General features: G+C 45.1%; 1 protein-coding gene across 4 annotated transcripts in view; it reads right to left on the reverse strand.

Annotated features, from left to right (window-relative positions):
- grid2 (glutamate receptor, ionotropic, delta 2) overlaps positions 1-18317 on the reverse strand; it is a 393648-nt gene that overhangs the window by 51669 nt on the left and 323662 nt on the right. For all 4 annotated transcript variants that reach the window (XM_076014679.1, XM_076014682.1, XM_076014681.1 and 1 more), the window contains 2 exons: positions 8620-8758; positions 1506-1701 (listed from right to left, as the gene is read on the reverse strand). In XM_076014679.1, coding sequence (XP_075870794.1) covers positions 1506-1701; positions 8620-8758 — 335 coding nt within the window. The remainder of the gene's footprint in view (positions 1-1505; positions 1702-8619; positions 8759-18317) is intronic.

Below are 18317 nucleotides of genomic sequence, written 5' to 3' on the forward strand. Positions count from 1 at the left end.
AATACACGCTTAACTCATTCATTCTTTTGTTTGTTAGTTTGTATGTTGGGGCATTCCTCGTGCAGTAGAGGCTTTTGTATTTCACATTAGTTCTTTTTCCAGAGTTAAATTCTAAGGCACGCCATTAGCGCAGTTCAATATGGCACAAGTATCCCCGCTCGACATCATTAACATGAATAAGTAAATGTTAGAGAATAGTGAGAGAAAGTCAACACTCGAGTAAGGGCGGTTTGTTGACTTCCGGTCAGCTTCGCCGGATTCGTCGACTGTCTAGAGCTCCCCCTAGGGTTTCTTGCGAGGGCTGCTTTAAGTGGTGTGCAAAGAGTCTCATTGTCAACAACTGGTGAGCTGCATAACTTCATTTAATTGACTCCACTCAATAGTTGAGTATTTACAGCTAGACCGTCTTCACAGTTTTTGTATGAGTCGATTCTCTGTGACACTTGTATTTGCATCAGTAATTGTAATGTTAAATTTCTTTGTGATATTTGTAAACTTGAATGACTATGGCAATGTGGCGTGGCTCCTCTTTAGGTAGAAAACCACAACGACTTCACTATTGAGGTAGTTATTGGGGCGGCAGTCACGGCTTAGTTTGGCCCAGACACTCGCTTCAGTGCAACAGCTCCACTGCTGCCATTGATGGCAGCCACAACACAGATTTACGATTTATTTATTTATGCAATCCATTTTTTTTTCGCGCCACCGCCGCAAATTGTTCCGTCAACGGACTGTTTCTTTCAGGCGGGCGGCTCGTCGCAACAGCGACTGACAGTTTGCGTAATTAACAGTTATTAGAAGCACCTGTGACACAGAGTGCTACATCTTGTTGAGCGTCCTGGTGTCGCTCGGCTCTCTATCAGCACTCGCGTCTCCCGTCCAGGCTCGCGGTGACTAACTGCTGCGTGATGACGACCGCGTCTTTTGACAGGAAGCGCGTTCACGCCAAATATCGCGGCTGGCGGCCACGTGACGGTATTGTGGCGGCGACGCAACCGCTGTTGTGACACGGCTGCGACACAATGGTTGCTCAAAGTCAACAGGCAGACACGAAGACACTTCCGACTTCCTTCTCGGCAGACAGTAATTAAAAAGAGACGGAAATTTTGTTTCCCTATTTAATCGTTTGTTTCTCTCCCCTGAACGAGCAGGCAGAGGGTTAATGACCGGGAAACCAACCACTGACTCTGCCACTGGGAGGGTCAGACCTCCTTTTTTGGAATTTTATTCAGATCACTTTGAGGTCACTGCGGTCTGCTCCTAATGACTGCTAGCACAGTGAACTACACAACTCACCTACCTGTTGGACCTCTTCTGTCCAATTAGAATCCATTGAGCATTCAGCGCCGTCTGTCGTATTCGATGACTTAACTTGTTATTCTGTGGTTATTCAAAACCTCTCGCGGCTAAAGGCAAAAGTCAGTGACCCTCCGACACACTGATTTCGGTGAGCACAAGACTGTGACAGCGGCGCCAGACCGGAGCGAGACCTCGGCCAGACTGACCTTGCGAACTCCCTCCTTGGACTCGTCCACGTTGTTGTCGGCTCCTCCGGTGCGGTTGATCATGCGCCACATCTGCGAGTACATGGGGTCTCTCTCGAAGGGATTCATGGCCTTGGAGCGGACCTGGTCATAGACGGCGGAGTCCAGCACTGTGCCGTAAGGCAGCTCCGTCTGCTTGGACAGGTCCTGCAGAGACCTGGGGAGAGGGGCGAGTGGTTTTCACAGAGTCAGAGAAAGAGGGTGTTTACTTTAAAGGTCCAGTGTGTAAAATCTGGCCTGAGTTACGATTGTTATATTGGTCAAAGCTTAAAATACTGCCCATAAAAACATAGATAAAAGCGCAGACTCACAGTACAATAAAGGTTTTTTGGTTTTCCTACCAATAGAACAATTCTGATTTATATGTAAGAATATATATAGAGAAAGGTTCTAGAATTAAATGTTGAAAATGAAATAAAAAAGGCCTCTAGGAGTCCCCAACCACTGTGCAAAGGAATTTATAAAGTACACTAACAAATACTGCAAACTTAACAAGGTGCATCGTAGCCTTCAACAATACAAAAACATCTGTATAAATGCACTAAAAAGTGCTCCAAACTGAAAAGGTGCATTGTATTCTTTCTCAAAACAAAAATACAATAGAAATGTACAACTGACACTTAACTCACTGCAGAAACAAAAATTGAAACGTGCACTTTAACATAAATAAAAACTATATTGCTTAGACATCTACGTCTATGTAAACAGAAACTGAGGCAACATTCGTCTGAGGTATAAACTGTTCTCTTTTTTTTAAAAAAAACAAAACAAAACAAAGAATCACACAAAAAGGAAGTGAGTGTGTGTGTGCGCGTGTCTGTGCATTTTAAACTTGGAGTCAACTATTCTTCTACTGTTAATTCTGGGTGGATCGGGGGAAGATTATTATTATTTTTTAACAAAGAGCAGCATCTCTGCCTTCTCGCATGACAGTCGGTTCCTGCGCTCGTCCATCACGCGTCCAGCAGCCGAAAACAGACGTTCACTCTCGACACCGGTGCATGGCGCAGACAGATATTTAGGAGCCAGCAGCACCAGGCACTTGAAACGGGACTGGTTGCTCCTCCGGTATTCTAGCGGACACTGGCTCAGGTGAAGTGTGGGCTCTGACAGATTTGACTCGAGCTAATGGTATAAACACAAAACACCGTCGTGGCGACGCTGTTTTTTTTTGTAAGTGGCTAATGAGGTTTGTGGTGTTGAAACTCAAACTGTTTTTTCCCCCTCGAGAAATGTTTGCCGAACATTTGCGGAAAATAGCGCGCAAAATATCATAATCGATGCCATGCTTCCGGTCACATACGTGGGGAAAGTTAGCGTCAGACCGTTTACTGCGCAGGTAGGACGTCCATAGAGAAAGGGAGCGCTTGATTTGCTCAACCTAAATGTTCTCAAACTTCTTCTCAAAATCTTCAAATATTGCAAATATAACCATGTTTGCGCATTCTCAGCACTACAGACTCTGCATTACTTCTATTCTACTGTGTTGTACCTGACTGGCTCTATTTATAGGGTTATATTGTCCTGGAACCCACTTCCACATACATGCACAAAAAGGAAAATGTACAGTAAACTAAGTTCCTTTTTTATGTCAAGAACCATGAGTTCAGAGTGAATGAAAACCTGATAAGCAAGAGGAAGCAGTGTGTGTAACTCAGCCTGGATGGAAACAAGTGAATCATGTGTCTCTCAGCAGAAGAAGGACACAAAGTGGGGTTACAGAAATGTTACAGAAGTCAAAAATATGGAGTTCATATATTTACAGCTGAGGAAGGCGAATAGGTGGATGGATGACGAGACAAGGGAAAGACAACTGCTGACGCATGCAGTAACTTGTACCACTGAGATACTATTCTGCTTAAAGAGGTATTTGTCTGAAAAAAAAGAAAGAGAAGTCAACCAACACCCTTGAATTCTGGAATTTATATTAAAAAAAAAAAAAAGTCCAACATACTGCAAGATGTTCAATGCATCAGCCATCCAGCCACCACCATTTTCACAAAGATTTACATAAGAAAGTCGGTGTGACCATTTCTTTTGTTGATTTTTCTTTCTCTCCCACCTTCCTCCCTCCCTCCCACCATATCTCGCTCAACCACTCAGCAGTAAATTGCCACCTCTGGCGGGAACTAATTTCTACTTCTTTGTTAAATGGCTGCTACATACCACCCGTGGACCCGAGACAATGCAACATGAAGCAGGCAGGTCTGGCTTTGTGAGGAGCGAGGCGTGCGCTGTGCTTCGGAGTGCGCCGGACTGCGTGAACAAGGAAGTGGGAAAAAGTGTTTGCTGTGCTGTTTGCTTGTACGGACAAATAAGAAAAACAACAACAACAAAACAAAACAAAATGTGCACATAGTTGGAGACACACACACACACGCACACACACACACACACACACACACACACACACACACACAAGCAGAAACACATTGATGCATTTTATAGACGGTCACGGCTCTTGCAGCGCCCCCTTTCCTCATGGGAGTTGATCTCTCTGACCTCCTCTTAAAAAAATACTGCTTTCAAGATTTTAATGAAGTTTTCTGCGGACATTAAATTTTTATTGCCATCAGTTAATCTTTGGCCTTAATAATCTTCGCCTGCGCCTCGGCCGCCGTGAATGTGTTTGCCGGTCAGCACGCTGGGCCGGCTTAGATTCCCTGTGGTGGATTGGTTTTACTGGGCGAGCTCCAATTCAATCATGTTCCAACGGTTCCGCAGAGCCTGTGAATAAGACTTCCACAGTGAGGGAAGCTACTGGCACAGTGCACAGTTGTGGACATGAAGGCACCGAAGTGGCTCCAGCGATGCGGACTTCATTGTTTGGTCATCACGAGTGGAACTTACACCGTGGTTTCTTATCAATGAATGTTTTGCAATGTAATTGCTCTTTATTTTATCTTGATCAAATCAGGTTATCTGTTTACATGAAGGTTGCGATCTAATGGGACAAAAAAACAACAACAAGTTGATTCACCTCCTCCCGTCATAATTCCAACCTTAACAGGCCAATTTAATCCGATTGTTTATTTGACATGATTTTGATTGATTTGGCGTTTAATCCAATTATTTCTGGGCCATGTAACGACAGCCACTGATGCACAAGACCTGTGTCCAAAAATCCAAACCTGCTAGGGTTTATGTACTAACATTACGACCCAGGAGGCCATTAGAATGGCACACTGTCTACCTGTGGCAACATAATTAAAGCAAGGCCGGGGATGAGTTGGTTTTCTTTGCAGCACAGGTTGGAATAATGGCAAAAGCTGGAATTTAAATAAAAAAGGGACAGCGGATAGATTTATTACAATGTAAAGTGTGCACATGCATGTGTGTGTGTGTGTGTGTGTGTGTGTGTGTGTGTGTGTGTGTGTGTGTGCAGTGTCTCAAGAAGATATGAGCGAGTGAATTATGTTCCGTTATTGTCTTTTTGGGATGTTATGCTAGGATTTAATGTCAGCGTGTGTGTTTGTGTGTGTAAGTGTGTGTGCGGCTGTACACACACTTTCCTGTGTGTATGCTTGCTCATTTTGCAACCAATTATATTCCCCCTAAGCAGCTCAATGAGCAAGTAAATGAAGTGAGCAGCAGCTAAATGTATTGTCGCGTGCGCGTGTGCGAGACCGTGGGTGTGTGTGTGTAATAAAGACAAAAAAAACCCCCCTAAAAACTACGATAATCAATATTTCTTGCTTTTCCACCGTGGTCACCCTGCTGTGTTTTCAAGGCTACTGATAAGGGGAACAAAAAAAGAAAACCATCCATCCATCACTTCTTTTCTATAACAATTTGCACTGAATCCAGAGTTGCCAGTTTGCTCAATGTGCGTGTCTGTGGGATGTGAGGGGGAAGTCGGAGTACATGCACGCACTCCACGGCCACAGACCGCAAGCCTGGGAATAAAACCCACAACCATGCTTCTGCAGAGTGAAGGTGTCAGACGTCCTTCACAAAACACTGCAGAGATAGAGCTTCAGGTTTAGCCTAAAGGTTATTTAAGGCGCTTGCATTTTGTCCCCGGACAAATGAAACAGGTTGCTATGCTTGCGAAAACTTGCTGACTGAGTTCCTTCTAAGGAGTCTGATATTCATTACGTGAGGCGGAGGACAAAGAGGGCTCTGACACCCTGTTAAATCCCAGATTTCCAGAATCCCAGACTGGAGCCCCGGTCAGTTCATCATCTTTATGACAAAAGGCTTTTGATTCCCTGGTGGCAGTAAAACCCTGACCTACTAACCATCTGTGTGGACTCAAATCAAAATGTGACTTTCTTTAATTGTGGCCCTCAGACACGCACAGCTGTTCCACTGAGCCGTTCTGACAGGGTGGCTGTACTGCTTCATAAAAAACAAACAAACGAACATGCTGCGCATTCATTTTTCACCAGGATAGAATAGTTTAGAGTCTTGGAGATACTTCAGAAATGTGCCCTTGCGGCTCCTAAACGATTCAACAATTGGCAACGACTCCTTTCACGATTCAGCCAAAGTTAGCGCGGCCTTGACACATCGCGTTAACAATTGGCTGAAGCTGGACTCCATTCAAGGGAAATCTTGCCATCTCTGTTCGGCAGTGGGGGAAACCCCCCCCCCCCCCCCCCCCAAAAAAAAAAAAAAAAACCTACTTGGCTGGCTCAGTAAAAAGATCGGGCTCTCTGGACCATTACCTCCACAACTGCAACATCGTGAGACATCCTGCTGTGTGATGATGAGCTAGAAGGTACGACAGGAAGTCTCTTTGTACCCACCTGCTACCTGTTTCCTTGGGGAGGTGCTCACGGTGTCCTTGTGATCATTGGACAATGCTGATTTTCAAAAGGATTCTGCTGAGCTGCTTCAAACTGCTTTTTTCTCTCCATGTGCGATTGGATACATCAACAATAGCAGACACATTTACAGGAGGAGAATTATGGAACAATTGATATTTTGGGCATCTGTTATAAATCTTTCTCTTTCCCATTTCTGACTCGATCTTTCAGCGCACCGGCATCGCCTCCCCCTCGTGAATCTTTGAGCCACGCCGAGCTGTTGCCCTCCCACCTCTCTACCCTCTCTCTTCCTCCTCGCCTCTGCCGCTCACCTTCCCATTTCCTTTTTCAAAACCATCTCGTATCCCTCTTCCGTGCCCTCGCTTTCATTTCCACCATTTAACGCTCGCACCCTCTTTCTCTCGCTCGCTCTCTCTCTCCTCTGCCATCCCTCCGCCTGTTTTCCTAAAGGAGTCACGCTGAAATTGGGGGGAGGAGGGGGGGGGCATCCAAGCGTGAAATAGTCCAGAGAGGGTTCTGAACACTCACTTCTTATTTCATTTCCGGGATGAAACAAGGGCATTAATACTTAAAAACTCCTGTCTGTCCCGGCAGCTTAGTGAAACAGCTGGATTTCCATCCCTTCCAGTCCGCCTTCCATGCATTCACTCACTCGCTCCTTTTCCATTCTAATTCCCCTCTTTTTAACGACTCTCTCGAAACCACTCCAGCTTCACCTCGGCGACGGCGTAGCGGGCAGATTTTCTCCGTTTATTTTGGGCGTGTTCCCTCTCATGACTCACCCGCAGTATTCACGGTGGCCCGGGGCCGTGCCAGTCCTGCTCTTTCAGTGAGCGTTCATGCCGCAAAAAAAGCCCCCCCCCCCCCCCCCCCCCCCCAACCCACCCCCGGAAGAGTCAACACATGAAAAGATAAAGACTTTTAAATTTATGGAAATCCTTCCTTTAGCTAAACGGACGTTGGACGTGACAGAAAGAGACTCGTTTGTGGCAGAAAACCGCGTCGAAATCGCTAATAAGGGAGGAATTATGTGAAACGTTCGTCAAGTGAAATTAACGCCGGAAAAGATGACGGCCCTCGAAGGCAGCGGAGGGCCTGGCCCGCCCGACGACTTGAGGGCGGAGGAGAACAAAATGACAGGGACTAATACGGGGACAGGTAGCGATGAGGTTAAAAGAAATAAATGTTGTTTATTCCGAAGCCAAGCACAATTAAGTGTGGCACTGGCGGGCATGGCGGATGCTCTGGCATGCTGATTAGTCCAATGAGAGATGAGCGTTTCCTAGTGCCACCAGGAGAGAGGCAGGCAAACATATTATCACAAGGATAGATAAACAGAGGGCACGGAGCTGAGAGCAAAGTGTGTGTGTGACTTAGCGCGTGGGTGAAAATGATTAAGCTTTGATACATTCCCCCGCAACCTGAGAGGAACACACACGGCCGCCAGCGCATCCTTTCACAGCGCATCTCGTTTGGTTCCCTCGCCGCGTTTGTTTTGCCCTCACGTTCCCCACGTTGCATACATGTCTGAAAACAGACGCACGCACGCACACACACGAACACACACGTGTCGCGGTGGATGTAAACTTTAAAGCAGACAGGAAATTGCTGTCCTCCCAGGCTGCGGAGAGGCAGAGAGGACGGAGGAGGAAATGATGAGGTTTGTTTTCGTGGCCTGGCTGCAGCCGATGATGTTTCCTCCTCCAAGGACGCTCATTTCTCCTGCATTGTCTAGATCCAACTGCAGCTATGTGTATGTGGGCTGGTTGGCATTTGGCTAATACTGGTGATTCTTAAAGAAACGCTACATGTTTGTTCTCGATGTGTGACACTAAAACACCCTAGGGGGCAGTATTGATATCATAAAGATCTGTAGGAGTACTATTCAATAGTGGCGTGTTTCTGTCAATGAAACTTAACCCTGGGAGCTCGTCTTGTTTATTGTTTGTTGAAAATTGTATTGTGGTCGGATGCTTTTCTCACTCTATTTTTTTTTCATTTTAAATGTAGTGGCGTCATGTGATGTGATGTTTTGTTACATGTATAATATGATTTTTTTTGCATGATGGATGAGGAGTCCAGGAAGAATATTCTCGACTAGCGGGGAAGCTAATAAAACTGAGAACTGTGAAATTGTTCATATTGGAGGTTTTCAAGACGGCACGCATCAGAATTGCTCCAAATCCAAGATTACAGGCATTATAATTGTAGACACGTCATGGCGGGACATTCAGAGAGCGAGATGTTCCACAGTTGAGCGCTCGCCACACTGGGTCCAAGAGAAGAATGAGCTGAACACTCACTGTATGGAGTTCTCTATGCGTGTGATGGTGAGGAAGGCTGCGAGGTTGGCCGTGTACGAGGAGATGACAATCAGGGCGAACATCCACCAGAAGCCCATCATCATCCGGGTGGCCAGCGTGGTGTAGGGCACCTCTCCACCTGGAGGGGACAAGGAAATGAAAGGCGTAAGAGGCAGAAGGGGGATGGGAAAGAAAGGCACGGCTGTCGCCGAGGTGAGAGGGGGAAGATTGCTGACTGAATGACCACGTCTGGATTAATAGATCTGATCCTTGAACACAGACACGGGGAAATGACAGAGGAGTCGGTGGGCAGGCTCACTGCTGACCTGGCTTCAAACCTTTGGCTGGATTTCAGGTTGCCAAACAGGCAACCCGAAATCCACTTCCTCAAACGATTGAAAAGCTCGAAAGGTGTGACATTAGAACACCGCTCAACATAAATGCTGCTGTTTTGTGTTCAAACATGACGTTGTTGCCGCGGACTGTCTCAATGCCAAAGGGTTACAATAGAATTTTTCTTCTCTTTGCTCTTTATTGATGCTGTGATTATGTAAATGTCCCCACTAGGGGATAAATAAAGGCATTCTATTCTATTCTAAGGTGTGCAAGTTGAACAAAAAAAAAGTTGTCCGTCATGCAAACCCAGTATTACTAATTCAAATACTCAAACATTAAGGAGTACCTGTACATGTTCACATTTCATCGTTAAGCGGCAAAACCCAAAAACAAAACAAGGCACAGAAAAAAAAGAAAAGAAAAAAAAAAGACAGTTACTGTCACTGACAAACGTCGGATATTTACACCAGACACAGAGCGGCGCCGACAGCGAGGATTGATTCGCAGCCGGCGAGCTCTTCCTCGCCACCTTTTATTGAAGTCTGTTATATGAAATTAGCCTCATTCATCCTGCTGACAGGGGATCACCGTTACGTCAGCCCAGACCAACGGGCGCTCTCCTTCTCGCCCAGCCTCAGTGATATATGTGACACCCACGTCGCCCCGTGTTCCCTTTATCTAGTGGCCCTTTCATTTTCTGCCTCTGTTCTTACGTGTTGTTGGTTTTTTTTTGATTTTTTTTGCCCTGTCCCCTCCATCTCCCTTTCAGGCTTTTTACTCCAAATGTGGTATTTATCTCACTCACTGTGTGTGTGTGTGTGTGTGTGTGTGTGTGTCTCCGTGTAGGTTGTGTTGCAGGTGCACTTTTCCAGCCATGCAATTGTTGTTAGACGTCATATTTCACCGAAGGCCCAGAGGCAGACTAAGGGCAGCAATCTGCTCCTGTATTCAATTCAGATTTCCGCTGCTGCACGTTTGCGGTGTCCGCTCAGCTGTCTGCGGGGTCATTCTTCACTTTAAAGTGGAATCACACTGGACTGCACAGGAGGTTGCTAATAAAGCAGAAAAACCACCTTTTGTGGTGTATCATCAGTCTCTCTGTCTGATCCTGTAACGTTGGCTATTGGTGAAGGTGTGACTTGGAAAAAAAGCCTTTGAGTGAAACTGAAGTTAAAGGTGGGTCTTCCCACATTTTCTATGAAAACTGTGACATTTTTGTTTAACGCAACACATCTCAAGTCGATCATTTTTTCTAGCGCAAATCTGCTGTTGAGTACGAGCCTCCCGTTAAGCAGCTAACTGGCAACCTGGTTCTTCCTCAAATCCCCAAAGAGCTCTCAGGAAAGAGTTTCTCGAAGGACGACAGAAATGTGGGAAAAAAAAAAGTAATGAGCCCTGAGAGGCAACAAGGCTCATTTGCACAACGCCCCATAGTTTTCCGTGTTTTCCGTGTGATCCTGCTCATATTTGTCAATTCTTTTATCCAGGCAGTTGGCCAGAAATCAACGTAATCCTATATATTTCTCTGAGTCCCGGCAGACAATTAAGTCCCATGCATCCGCTCATTTGCCAAACATACAGTTCCCATTCAAACGTTATATCTAAAGTGCAATCCATTTTTTTCTTCTTTTTCTTCACCATCTTTGTCCCAAGCCTAAGGAAGGATAAGTTGAGTGTGTCTGTTTGCGTGCGAGTTCATTTGTAAAATCTCCAGAAAGCTGAGCTGGAGCTGTTTTTTTTTTTCTCTTCTTTTTTTTGACGCTTCAAAGGCCGCCTCTTGTCTCTGTTGGATACAGAGCGGCTCTCCATCGGCACCACCAAAAAATATCTCACTCTGCTCTAACCCTCCTGTAGCTACAGGCAAAGCAGCACTTCTCTACTTTCTCCTCCCACACGGAAAAACACACAACTCTTTGTGGCAGCCGAGCTCTCGACACTTTCGCCCTAATTTTGAGAAATTGTTTGCTCACCGTCTGCCTTTTCTTTTTTTTTTTCATATTCATTAGTACCAGCAGCCTTGCTAATTGCTGCCACACTTCCTGTCCACCTCTACAGAAGGATGTTTACGCAGCTGATTGGTCAATTAAACAGCCGTCCACATGGCTGCTGGTCCTAATTGGCGATGTGACTGGCTGCCCGCTCGGCCTCGCCACACCTCCGCTGACAGACCTGCTCTCTCTCGCTCTCGTCACGTGAGAGGCGATTGCGATATTTTCTGCCGATTGAAATCACATCCCAATCCTTCCACTCTGAGACACCTCGTTTTGTGTGTCATATTTGAACTGACATGACAACCAGCTGGCTAAATAAGCAGTCAACTTGTCAGGAATTTGTGATTTGTGCTATAAAAATGCTTGCTAAGATATTTATTTTGAACTGTTTTTATCGATTTATTTTCAAGTCGAGAAAGACATGTGAGGCAGTTTATGTATTTCCTTCTGACTTGGAAAGCAGAACGTACATGTGAAAGCCCTGGTTGGCTTATAATGAAAGAATAGACTGATGCAAACTAATATCTTAGGAGTTATATTATTATACATCTCGTCTGTATTCACTGGAAGTGGACGTCAGTACAGTGCTATACTGTGTGGAACTCTCCACCGGATCAGTGACAGGACTGTCATCGCAACAACAACAACAACAACAACAACAACAACCCTTAGCAGACCGCACTGCACAACACAAAAGTGACTCGCACCCACGCTAGCACAGCACACGCTACATCGATGACATCGCGGTTGCCATTTAAGATGGCTAATGTGGTTAGCTTACTGGTTGTATGGCAACAACTTTTATGCTCAAACCTGCGCAAACATATTACGCCACACACATCCTCGGTCACACCTCAACACATTCGTCTAACATATATCTTGATAATAACGCTTTCTATGATGGATTCATATGTGAAAAGGGGAAGGGGGGGTTTATAATGAAAGAACGGACAGATGTCAACTTCCTTTATATCTCGTCTGGAATGACCGGCTCCCCCTTGTGGCGCTCCCTCGTAGAAGCTCAAGGTTATAGCGTGAACATGAGCGTGAAAACGCACATTCCATGCATATAACAAGAAAAGGGAAATTATTCAAGGACAGACACTCGAACACTCTGAATCCTTGTTCACAGCATCCAATTGAACACCAGAGAACTTCCACTGAATGTTTCCACCAAATGGCTGAATTATACAATCTATAATGGACTGATCACCCCGACTTCACTTGACCACAGCGCTAAAACTATACCAGTGTGGTGTCAAAGTTTGGCGTGAGGCGCTCAGGGTGTCTAATTATGCAACTCCCACCTCCAGCAGCATCAGCAGGAGCGTGTTGGAATAATCATCCCGTCTCTCCGCTCCCATTTTTTGCCCACAGTGAGGAGGGGGTCAGAGCGTCTCAGCGCAGGACTCCGGTTCGACTACTATCAAAGGAAGCATCATTTTTTAAAAATCCATATTACCAGCGGCAGCCGCTCAGAGGCTTCCATTCAAAGTTGCATCATCGCTCATTCTTGGATGAAAGAAGCAGAAGCAGCAGTTCATTACAGCCCTCAGAACGGAGGCAGGAAATTCAGAGTACGCTCAGTTGATGTCGGCTCCCAGTTGGGATTACTGCAATCTTGCAACAAAATGATATCACTTTTTTTTTTTTTTTTTTTTTTTTCTTGAAATAATAACTACAGCGTAAGATTCTCCACTCACAGCACTTAACATGGCCTCTCTCATGGACAGTTTGTTGGAATGTTGGAACTGTGACAATATTCCAACAAGCACTTTGAAAAAAATCATCTCTGTGTTCATCCCCCATGGCAGTGGTCCCAAACCCCAGGGCCGCAGACAGGTACCGGTCTTTAGGTCATTTGGTACCGGGCCGCAGAGAAAGAATGCTGAACTTCATTTCAATTACTTTACTTCCAAGAATAAGAAAGCGACAACACCAGGAGTCCTACCACCAACACGCATTTGATCTCGACAGAAGATTCCAACGCAGCAAGGCCACTCTGCTTAACATGCGGTGACCGACCCTTGAAAACTGCTCAGAGACCAAGCACCCTGCATTAAAAGACCAGCAGCCGTTGGAGTATTGAGAAAGAAAAGTTATGTTGTTGTCGCCTATAGGATATATTTTACATCTATGTGCGGCAGTTTTTGTGACCGCTGTGCTTGTGCATCAAAACAAACCGGCTCCCTCCCAGCAGCACTCGGGTGCCACTGAGCAAACACGGATGTGATGGGACCATCACTGGGTGCGGTTACATGGAGTAAATAATCAGATTGAACAAAATTGCATCATGTAAACACCCTGTTACAGTTTGAGGAGGTGGTGTTATTACTTTTTGATCCAATCAGAGTCCATTGAAAGGGCCCACTGAAGCCAGAGCTGTCTGGGTATGTCTGCCACATACTGTGTGGAAACACCAACGACAACAAACAAAAAGGAGGCACTCATGAGCAACATTTTATGGTTGAAAGCCCAATATATTCCCTGAAGCTGCCCCGGAGTGACGTGGCCAGGAGGGGAACGCGGCAATGCTGCTGACTTTCTTCATGCCTGTGTTTTTACAGAAACCGGTGAGAGTGCGTTTAAAGACCGGGACAACTGCATTCCGCATGGTGCTCAGTTTTCAGAATGAGGCTGGCCACACACAGTTTGGCTTCAGCAGTGTGTCCAGCTGCCTCATTTCCAACACACGCTGTACCAATCAATGGTCCGAGCCCATTACCGCTGATTAATGTGCTCGCTTGCATCGCCCAACTGACGAGGCCAGACCCACGGCGAGCGCTCGGCGCCTGCAGCCTGGCGTTGGCTGTTGACCATTGTCAATAAAGATTTATTTGAAAGCTAAAAGGCAGACTTGTTCGCTGGCAAAACTGCTAAACGTGGCAAAAATAATCTCTGTTTTCTACAAGCCCCCAAAGTCCAAGATGGCGGCCCATTGGTTTCAATGAATGAGTCGCTCGCTCAGCGCATATACGCCAAAAACGTTTTGGACTTCCGCATTAATGGGCCCACAGAGCATGCGCAGTAGTGTCACTTCCCGTCATCATCATCATCACCTCTGTAACTCACATGAACGATTGTGGAGAAGGTCACTCACAGACACGTCAGGACGAGCTGAGACACAGCAGCGCCTACGATCTTGTCTTTTCTGGTGATTTTCTGGCCTTTTGCTGCAGTACCTCGCCTGGCCACTGGGGAAAATCGGCACCCGTCCATATTTTCTAGCGTGCCAGGACTTCTAAAAAGAAAAGGAAGTGGTGGTGCGAGGTCTTTGAGAAGTTGGTGGAGCCAACACTGCTGCCAGTTGAGAGTGCACTACTGGCTGCTGGCTGATGCCATGCACGGCTCACATAACTCCATAAAGAGGCTGGCAGAAGGCAAACAAAGTGCAAGCAGACAAAACAAGAAAGATTTGATTCCTCCAAAACAGCAATATTTTTTGGTTTTATTTACTCATGAATATATTTTTCAAATGAAGACAATCACTGGCTTTCGACAGCTCAGGCTGGGGTCCTGAACTTACGTCCGAAAAACACGATGTGACTGAATACAGCGAACTCGATGATTTGGGTAGCTGTTTTTTTTTTTTTTTTTTCCTTTGTCTCCTGACTGACAAATGCATCCCACTCATTGGCTTCAAGCTGCCTCCCCTGTCATCCTGGGCCTGCACCCCGCCCCCTCCGTGCCAGCTCAAGATGAGTGCAGCTTTGAGACCTACCCAGCAGCGGCAGGCCCATCCAGGAAATGTTTGTATCTGTGCGGCTTTGTTGGAAAGCTTCACATCTCAGCAGCGCGCGGCAGCTTCCCTCCACTCAGTGCCTGAGATTAGACACCCCCACCCACACCCAAGCCCCCGCCACCGCCCCCGCCCGCCCCGCCGACGTCTGATGACTTGCAGGATTCTTCCTTTCTCTCTTTCTTTATACCATCTATATCTCCACCGCAGCATCCCTCTCTGGTTTTCCGGTGACCGCGGACGACTCGGCAGAGACATTACGGTGCCGGGGAGGAGGCAGGGAAGGGAAAATATAGGAAATAAAAGGTGAAGTGCGACAAAATGCATCTCTTATCCAGCTGCCCTTCTGCCTTCTGCCGCTTCAATCTCTCCACGGCATGCGCGCCACCTCTAAACCCACCCGACTATCAGCCCAGAGGAGAGGGATTTTCCACGTGGTTAGCATTTCTTTCAAGCCAGTCTGGGCCATTATAAGGATCCAGGGGACCAGTAATGTTGTGGATCTGAGTTAAGACCCAAATTCGTTTTTTGGGGGTGGGGGAGTTGAAAGGATGCCTAATGGCATCTCGTCAAACAGCTGGCTGCCAGATTCCCTTTAAGAGCATCGGATCGTCCTTTAAACACGTTGCAGTGTGAATTCATGGCAAGTTTGAGAAAGTTGTTGCCCCAGAGACCAGGAGTGCGAAGGAAGAACCAGAACCAGTCTTTATAAAACTCTTCATCCTCTTTGGTGCCAAATGTTTTGGATGTCTTCCAAACACTGGAATACAATGCTCTCTTCAAGAACTAGGAGAATGAGAATCCACTGAGGGTTAGAGTCTCAAATTCACAGCATGCCTTAACATGCAGATGTACTTTTAAAAACTTATTGAACATAATATGAAATTGATAACTTTCCAGTTTCCACATGTTGGGTGACTGACTCAGTGACTCGATTCCCTCTCATGACTCATATCAAGTTGTGTCACCAGAGTGATTGAGTTTGCCATTGCTGTACGATATCGTAGATTACAATCAGTATCTCTGCAAGAAAATCTGTGTGTACAAGACAGATATATTTGCAAAAGTTTCATGTAATGTTATTTTTACATTGTAAAACTGCAATTCATGACTGGGGTAAGAGACAACAGTAGCTTAGCTTCACACCATTTGACCTGTTTGACAAGTTTTACAACATTTGGGGCTAAAGCAATTATTAGTGTAGTCATATTTGACAAACTTGTCCGCTTATCAATAGTTAATATTATGCTGATATCTTTACGGGATCATCATTCAACAGCTAATGCGAGCTCCTCCATTTGCTCAGGATTCTCCTGCCCAGTAATCTCAATGGCCCATCCCCGTCTACTACCTTTAATGCAGAACAGTCCAGAGAGACTTTAAAAGGTCTTCATCCATTACCAAGGTCCAAAAGGAAAACAAAAAGAAGAAGAAAGAGAGAGAATATGCAATTTAAGGTTCGAGAGGGACGGCTGCCGACGCTCTTGTGTTCGCTACACCAGGAGTGAGAGTGGGTGGAAGTTCAGCTGCCGGCTACACTTCACTTCCTGATGTTTCGCACAAGCCACTTAAAACCTAGAATAAATAAATTGAAATTTGCATATATATCTCATCTTGTGTTTCCAGAGGAACCCACAATGGCATATACAATATCATGCATCGGATATAGTGTACCTAAAACCTAATTGTCGGGTGTGTGTGTGTGTGTGTGTGGTCCCTGAGCAGTGCTGGGGCTCAATGCGCCCGCTTGGAGGCAGTTTAATTTCTCTGTGTGCACATAAAAGCTCACATAAAGGAAATAAATCCATATTGTTTAGAGTAGAAACGCGTTTCCCTACGCTAGTGAGCGCAACATATGCCTGAGCAGTGCTGCCGTTACGGTAATTGCCTTAATAAATCCATTAATATTCATAAATGGTACATATTAATATTTCATATTGGGAGAAATGTACGTCTTATGATAACAGATGATGCACGCGGTGCACGCAAACAGACTCCAGCGAGGGGCAGAGTGAGAACCGTCTGCACTCCAGCACAACACAGGTTCAACAGCAGCACATCTGATCAGTTTTGTGTTGCTGCGACACTGAAAAGAACAAAAGGGAAACGAGAGATGGGAAATTAACGGCAAGGTGACGCAACTTATTTTTTCACACATTTATAGATTCAAGTCACTTCTGACTAAACAAAATCCTTCCACATTATACTCAGAGTTTAAAAAAAATAATAATAACTGTATTAGGAGATAATGTTAATTGCAAAAGTTGGGAAAGTAACACTTTCATTGCATGTGGTCCGCTTGGTAATTAAAAATTGCAGAAGAAATTAAATGAAATGCTAATTGCTTCACAGGGAAGAACTTCTTTCATAATAGTTGCACTTGACAAAAAAAAAACAAAAAAAACCCCTAAACAAATAAAAATGAAGTTTATCACAGAGGGTGAGGGGTGATTTATCTTTTCCCCTCCAGACAAACCGAAAAAAAAAACATGCGATGCACACATGCCACATTCCACATTAGGACCTGAGTGATATTACAGGTCAATAATTGGCATTGATGGATCCTTTTTTTTTTTTTGACTCGTCTCTTCTCTTTATAGGAGAATAGTCTGGCGAAAAAGTGAAAAACAAAGCGAGGACGACTAAGTGCATTGACTCCTCTGACGCAATCTCGATTTCTCGGTTTGAGTGTGAAGTGGCTGCGTAAATGATTTGCACGGACTGCATTGTTTTTAATAATGAGATGAAGTCACAAGCAATTTGTAGCCAGTGGAATTACAAACATGTTCAATTTATTTGTCACTGTCTGGTTCTTGGTACCAGCCTTGTACACGCTTTTAACAGCAATGTTTTTGTGACTTCATTTGAAGCGCACCTATTACGTGTTTCCCGACTGTGTGTTCATAATTTGAAAATTATGGATTAGGGTTCGCCTACTTAACTTTAGTTCCATTAGTGCCAATGAGTGCCGAATAACAGATCCTTTGTCTCTGGTCTTTACTACCACACATTCAGGAACCTCAGCCAGTTCTGGATTGCTATTCAATATTAATATATTTTAATTTATTGTAATTATACTTTTTTTTTTTTTTTCTAATTTGCCATTTTCACCATAATTATGACAACAATTTAGCATGGTAATTTTGAGAAATTACCAATCTTAATTAGATCTCGTCAGTTTTTCCCCCCTGATTTTAATGATGTCAAAGAAGACGACCAAAATACAGCTTCGATGTTTACGATAGCTATTTGCCATTTAATAAGATGCTATTGTCTAATAGCCACGCTCTGGCAACGACAATGCATTTCTGTCGATGCCGTTCCTATTTCAAAAGTCATTCTTCATTTGAATTCCGGCAGTGGGAGTGTTTGCGAAGTGACTTACGGTAAAATGTGTCTGTAAATCCCTGGGAACGATTCACCCGGGGGCATTTCAGCCAAAAATAATGATAAATCCTGAGCTATTCCGTATTTAAAAGCCCCGCTATATTCTGCTGTTGTGATGCAACGTTATTGCTGCTTCATGAAGGCGTTTTGATGAAAACTGACTCCCTTCAGGGGCTTTAGGAGTGTGCCCCTGATTCTGTTTTGGCCTGAACGCAACAAACACACCATGCATTATCAATGAAACC

Source organism: Nelusetta ayraudi, unplaced genomic scaffold (genome assembly GCF_046127955.1).
Source record: "Nelusetta ayraudi isolate G7.1 ecotype Tasmania unplaced genomic scaffold, CSIRO-AGI_Nayr_v1 ptg000170l, whole genome shotgun sequence".
Classification (NCBI taxonomy): domain Eukaryota; kingdom Metazoa; phylum Chordata; class Actinopteri; order Tetraodontiformes; family Monacanthidae; genus Nelusetta; species Nelusetta ayraudi.